The sequence below is a fragment of the Silurus aristotelis genome (genome assembly GCF_946808225.1).
Source record: "Silurus aristotelis genome assembly, chromosome: 15".
NCBI classification, from domain to species: Eukaryota; Metazoa; Chordata; class Actinopteri; order Siluriformes; family Siluridae; genus Silurus; species Silurus aristotelis.
The window spans coordinates 21,611,344-21,618,682 of record NC_139588.1 but is presented as its reverse complement, the minus strand read 5'-3'; the positions used below and the strand labels follow the sequence as shown (position 1 = coordinate 21,618,682).

At 42.2% G+C, this 7,339-nt stretch overlaps 1 protein-coding gene across 21 annotated transcripts in view; it reads right to left on the bottom strand.

Annotated features, from left to right (window-relative positions):
* Window positions 1-7,339, bottom strand: part of afdna (afadin, adherens junction formation factor a) — a 103,097-nt gene that overhangs the window by 64,839 nt on the left and 30,919 nt on the right. For 12 of the 21 annotated variants that reach the window (XM_083562412.1, XM_083562415.1, XM_083562419.1 and 9 more), the window contains exons 2-3: window positions 688-883; window positions 167-276 (exon numbers count right to left, since the gene is read on the bottom strand). In XM_083562412.1, the coding sequence (XP_083418538.1) occupies window positions 167-276; window positions 688-883 (306 nt within the window). Of the gene's footprint in view, window positions 1-166; window positions 280-687; window positions 884-7,339 lie in introns of all 21 variants that reach the window. The other 9 variants (XM_083562421.1, XM_083562405.1, XM_083562404.1 and 6 more) reach the window with 1 other exon arrangement.

The window sequence follows — 7,339 nt, the reverse complement described above, 5'->3', positions numbered from 1 at the left end:
GCAAGATAATTAAAGTGAAGCAGAGAGATAGAGAGAACAGAAAGAGAGCAAGAGAAGCGAATATGAGAGTCGCAAAGTCGTTACCATGGAAACAGTAATGCGGTCGCCGAAAACCCGTAGCAACAGAGTGGTTACGGAAAACTAACGCCGCGTTTCCGGGACTCACCTTCGGGATGATGTCGTTCTCGTTCTTGAGGACGAAGCGTCCCTCTCTGTCGTCTTTGTTCCAGTTCAGCTGCACCACCAGGGGCTTCTCGTCCAGGTCCAACTTCCGTTCTTCTGCCAGAGAGGACGAGTTTGCGGGTTACATCGGGTCATTTTTTTATTATGGTCTTATACATGGAGTCTCTGCTAAGCCAGTGGTGCTAGCAAGTGGACTTTTGTTTGGGGAAGTGCCTCCAGATGCCTCCAAAAGTACCTCAAAATTTCTTAAATGGAAACTTGTACTTAAATGTATTTAAATGTAAATTACTCAAACGTAAATTGTTCTGAAGGTTGCCACTAGGGGAGCTCTAACCCCATCATTCTAACTTTGGGATATGCAAAGTAAGAATGTCAGTGTGTTGTAATGTACATGTGACAAATATAAGGAACCTTTCTGTTTGCACACAAATCTGGAGGATTTCAAATGAAGGGAAAAACGTGTAACTACGTGTAAATCGGCTGTTTTTTTCCCCCCGGACTCACCCCCGCTGACGTGGACCTCGTATAAGGAGTATTTGGGCGAGGAAAGCATCCTCATGTCGGGCCGGAATTTCTCAGCTAGCGTCTCGATTACGTCCTGCGTGGTGGCCGTGCTGGACACGCGGATGCACTTGGTGGCGAAGTTTCCGGCCACTCGGTCCTGGAAATAAAACCGCATCACGCCGTGGAACTCCAGCTCCTGCAGAGAGAGAGGAGCACAAATCAGTCCAAGGGTCTGCTTCTGGTTACATCAGGCACATAAAACACACATTCGGTCATAGGATATCAAATATCACACACGCGCAATGGGGACAAAAGATTTGGGACACCTGGCTTTTCCACCCTGGAACCACAAACTGAAAAGGCACACAAATGTCTTCTTGATGCAGGAGTGTGAAATTGGTCCTTCACTTGAGCCAGGAGAACCAAAACCGCTCCAGCACGACACAAGGTGCAGAAAGCCAGCTCCATGAAGATATAGGCTGAGCTGGAAGATCTCAGGGACAGGGACTAAATGTGGAAATGCAATGGCCAATAATCACAATCTTGTGGTCAGGTGTCCACAAACTTTTGTCCATTTAATGTAGGGCAGATAGCACCTACGACAGAGTGTAACGCAGCATGAACAGATGGAGCGGTTCATTGAAAACATTTCACTTTATCAACCCCACCAGAAGCACACAAGACATTACTAGTAGCACAAGTGCTTCATGAGAAACCAGCAGATAGAAATTGTGGAGAAACACTGCAGGGTAAAATGTATTCCATGATGAAGAATCAGTGAGAGTATTTTTTCTTTTCGTTCTTTAGGTGGAATTCCCCTTTTATCTCCATCAAAGCTCAAACAATAAGGGTCAGGAGTGTGTGTGTGTGTGTGTGTGTGTGTGTGTGTGTGTGTGTTTTTCCTCTCTGCACACAGAGCTGCTTCCTGTGCAGTACAGATTTTCGGATTCTGACCGCAGGAGATCGAGTGACGAGGAAATCAAATCACAGGTGTGTAAACTTTATAACAGAATTATTGCCCCCCCTCCACACACACACACACACACACACACACACACACACACACACACACACACACACACACACGTTCAGGAATGCTATCCTTTAGATAACAATTTACCTTTGACCGTGACTCCTTCCTGGCAGACTCTCTCAGATTAGTCATCTCTTTCTCTCTCTCACACACACACACACACACACACACACACACACACACACACACACACACACGCACACACGCACACGCACACGATTGTCTGTAAATCAGTAACAGAACTGAACCAGCTATCGTCCCGTTACCTGTACAGATTCCCACAATTCCAAAACCCATGAGTGAAAGCTGGCCTTGATCCCCCCCACCCACCCCAAACACACACACACACACACACATGCTTTTTTTTTTTAAGTGTGGGTGCCAATACTTTGAACATATACTGGAACAACCAAACTAATTTTTAAGTAAAAAAAAAAAAAAAAAAAAGGTAAAAGGCAAAAAAAAAAAAAAAAAAGGAAATAAAATATATAAAACATTATTTAATAAACCCAAACAAACAAACAAATAAATAAAGCTAAAATAATTTATTGAACATAAAAAAAGAAATGTTAAGGGTTTAAATTGATATAAAACATTACAAACATTAAATTAATAAATGTTCATTTTTATGAATTAATTGAACGAAAATTTGTTATGATCTGAAACATTAATTGGTAATTATTATTATTGATAATTATAATTGAATAATGAATGGATTTTGATCACGTCCCCCTTGAGGACGAATCCTGGCTGTATTGCAGTTGCACCAGCAGGGGGCGACACCTTTCATATAAAAACAGTGTGAGCTCATTAGAGGCAATTTTCCCACTGACTTAATCACCGATCACAAAAGTCCAGTTTGTTCCATCACCGTCTCGTCACGTACCTCGTTTTATTTTCTGCCCCGCAGGTTCATCTAATCACCCCTCTGTGTAATCAGACACTCCCCTGAGACTCTCCCATAACTCAGGACAAGGAAAAAAAAATAAAATCAAGCAACAAGCTGCCAGTGTGTGGGACAACAGGACAATAAAAACAGGGTCGGGACTCGTCTGACCTCTAATACGATTAGCATGCTGACAGCTGAGTGATGAGCAAACACCAAAACCGGCCAATCAGGGAACAGAGACACGCTTTACCACATGACGCAAAAACACTACCAGAAAAATACAGCGCTGCACAGTAACGTTCTTCTCACAGAAAGACTGGAATAAAGGAGAGAGAGAGAGAGAGAGAGAGAGAGAGAGAGAGAGAGAGAGAGAGAGAGAGAGAGAGAGAGAGAGAGGTAGTCAACACCAGCATACACCAGTCCACACCATCTCACACCAGCTCACACCAGTCCACACCAGCTCACACCCGTCCGCATCAGCTCACACCATCGCACACCAGCTCACACCAGTCCACACCAGCTCACACCCGTCCACATCAGCTCACACTATCGCACACCAGCTCACACCCGTCCACACCAGCTCAAACCTGTCCACACCAGCTCAAACCTGTCCACACCAGCTCAAACCCGTCCACACCAGCACAACAGCAATGTGAGGAAGATGATGATATATCATTAACTCAAGATTTTACACTTCCTAAGTGAACAGGGGGTCTTAAATAATCCCACAGAGCTGATCGTATTTACACTCTGCACACCGTCACCAACACCACATCTGCTTTAACATCATTCTGAAATATTTGCTGCTTCATCGATTTTAAAAAGGCTTAGGACTCCATTTGGCATCATGGATTAGGAACGCAGGGAACGAGTGTGGAAGCAGAATCGTAGATGAACTCTGAGGAATGTGGAGTGAGACAGAGCTGCTGTTTAAGTTCCACAATCTCCATGTTCGAGGGTCTGCAGCTCCCGGTCTCACTCTACACCACTCAGAGATTAAACTCCTGCTGTATGCAGATCACCTGGTCCTACTGTTCCTCCTCACTGCTCAGGGTCTACAGCAGAACCTGGACTTCTGCAGCAGTGATGTTAGCCCTGGACCCTGACATTCAACCTCAACGAGAAAATCATCTTCCAAAATAGAGATTCAGGAAACTACACACATATGTAGGTAATAAAACACACCTACCTCAGACTCGACATAAATTCATCTGGGAACTTCAACCTGGCAGTGAACGAACTGCGAGGAAAAACACGAAGAGCTTCTATGCCATAAAACCCGCACAACAACAATCTGACAAACATCCAATCAAAGTCCTGCATGTGGAGTTCTGCAAAAGGATCCTGAAGGTGCACAGAAACACCAGTAACAAACGCATGCAGGGCAGAATCAGGGCTGATATCCCACCTCTCCTAAACATCCCAAAAACACCAATCCAATTCTGGCAACATCTAAAAGAGAATCGCAATCATCAAGAGATGAGCAACAACACCAGTCCCCTCATCCAACTGGTCCTGAGTCACTCCTCTACTACCACACCAACACACTTACAAACCACCAACACACACTAACACACCAGAGACTCAGGATCAGAGGAAACCCACAAACCCGATGAGAAGAAACCACGACACGGACCCTGAGATTGAAGTATCTGAGCTACTCAAAATAATTACACATTCACTACCACATTCAATACCAGATAGAGATACTAAAAAGAGCGAGAGAGATAGAGATACTGAAAGGAGAAAGAGAGAGAGAGAGAAAGCGAGAGAGACAGATGAAAAGATACTGAAAGAAGTGATGATAACTGCCCCCCCGCAGCAGCTCTTTAGCGTGGTTTGTGAATGAGCTCTTTGTGGTGCGAGTGTTTCACAACCTGGCGCATCACGCCGACGTCTGCTTAAAGAAAACCTGCCGTCATAAGCCCCGCCCACGACGCCGTGACCTGCCGCAGACTAGTGCACACGTTTTACGTGCGTGCGTGCACTGTCCCCCCTGATGCCAATGCAGACACGCCCATCTGCTCCTGCTGCTAAACCTGCGACCTGCACGAGAAACTGCACAGGGCTCTCACATGACCAGTATCTGTCAGCATCACACACACACACACACACACACACACACACACACACACACACACACACACACACACACACACTCACTCACTTACACTTCAGCATTATGTCACTCTGAACAGCGCCCTCATGCAGTAGCATTTTACACAGATGTAAAACATACACACACACACACACACACACACACACACACACACACACACCCCCACAAACACTTAGGATCCGGCTATGACGCTGCTCGATAATTTGTGTGTGTGTGTGTGTGTGTGTGTGTGTGTGTGTGTGTGTGTTTGTTCTGATTAGGCATTTCCGAGGTGTCCTCAAGTCAGAAATAAGCGGTGAGCGAAACTAATTATGGGCGAGTTTATGTAACCAGGAAGTGACAAAACCGGCTTTATAAACATCTCTCACAACACAAACACAGCATGAGAACGAGGGAGGGGGGGGTGAGAAAGAGGGAGAAAAGAGAGAGAAAGGGAGAGAGAGGGAGAAAAGAAAGAGAAAGGGAGAGAGAGGGAGAGAGAAAGGGAGAGAGAGGGAGAGAGGGAGGGAGAGTAAGAGAGAGAAGGGGAGAGAGAGAGAGAGAGAGTGAGTGAGAGAAAAAGAGAGAGAAGGGGAGAGAGAGGGAGAAAGAGAGACAGAGAGAGCGAGAGAGAGAGCAAGAGAGAGAGGGGGGGGGGCGAGTCCTTGTAAATGCTTTGGTACAGCAAAAGCATATAATTTGTCATGCTTATAGATAATTTGAATGTGAGAGACTAGAAGAACTGAAAAAAAGGTGGAATAAGAACAGGAATATATATAAATAACGAGAGACAGTAAGACTGGAAAAAGTGAAGAGAGTGAAAGAGAGACTAAAGGGAAAAGAGAGAAAAGAAAGAAATCTACTGTGGAACCCTGTTGTACGAGCATAATTCGTTTTTAAAAATTGCTCGTGTGTCCATTTGCTCGTACGTTCGAACTGATTTTCCCCATAGGAATGAATGTAAAAGTGATTTAATCCGTTCCGAGATCTCATTCGATCGCTTATTACTGCACTTAAAAAGTATTTGTAGATTATTTTTTATACACCGCAAATGACCGTAATATAAACATAATTTAACACTGACTCATGTGGTAGTGGTTGATTGACCGCGCTCGTAACCTCCTCGGTTTCCATGGTAACTATTTACTTTCGTTTTCACAGCACCATCACTGATTTTCTTGGGAGACATTTTTCAAGATTTCTAGTGAAATAAAAATATGAAACTAAAAAAAAGTATAGTTTTTGCTGCACTGAACAACGAGAGCGACCGAGTGATACGTCATTAACTAAGCGACACTCGGCTGAAAATGGGGAGCCGGCAGCGTGGGTTTGCTCGTGCCTTCGAACTTTGCTCGTGAAACGGTAAAATTTTGCGAGCGAGGCCGCTCGTATCTCCCACAATAGGGTTTTACTGTATAAGAATTGAAAGAGAGAGAAATAACGAAGGGAGACCAAGTAAAAGAAATGATACAGACAAAAAGACAGAGAGAGAGAAACAAAGAATAGATATTAAAATGAAATAGACAGAAAGCGAATAAGATAAAAAGAAAGGGGAAAAAAAATTTGGGGAACTGGAGCAAAAAAAAAAGAAAAAGAAAAAAACAGGAAAAAAAAAGAGAGAGACTGATACGGAAAAAATGACAGAGACTGGAAGTAGAAAAATAAAATAGACAGAAAAAGAAAGGAAAACCTCAGTCTTTCCTTTCACAGTTCGGTACAATTCCAGTACAGTCGGGGGAAAGAAATGCAAAACATAAAATCGCTTGTTTTTTTTTTTTATTAATGCTTTTTATTATTATTATCATTTGTGATCATCAGCGTTGGAACAGTTCACAGTTTTTAACCTATTTCAACGCAGACTGTGGCCAAAGGTTTCTGGACACTTGACCATAAGATTTGGTATGAACATTCCATTCCTCATTTAGTATCCGGTTATTTTGTAACGTATTTGTTTTGTCGAATAACGAAATAAAAAAAATGTAAGAAGCAAACAATAGTTAAGAAAAAGAATCAAAAACTCAAAAAATTGTGTTAGAAAAAAACTAAAAGTAAATAAAAGTCAAAAAATACAAAAGAAAAAGATACTAATAAATTTGTAAAAAAATAAAAATAAATAAATACAAGAATAATTTCATATAATATTTTCATAGAATAATATTTAATATAATTGCGAATATTTTTTAAACAAATTAATACAAAAATACTTAGTAAAATAATTATTTAAATAATTTCAAATATATGTCTATATATAATCTATTGATATGAAATAAATATATTTTTTATTTATATGAAATTTTTATATATTTATATTTATTATTTGATAGACTAGAAAGCTGTGACTGAGGAGTGAAAACATCTTTTGGTTTCATGGTGACCTTGAAGAAACCATCGAATCCAGTAATGGCTACATGTTACATATGTAATCTCTGACCACACACACACACACACACACACACACACACACACACACACACACACACACACAGCGAAAGAGAACTTGCTCAGCACTAACAACACTTGAGCTCAGGGACGAAAACAATAGGGGTGGTGTGTGTGTGTGTGTGTGTGTGTGTGTGTGTGTGTGTGTGTGTGTGTCACATTTAGGTGATGATATCATCAGCGGCACTCTGAG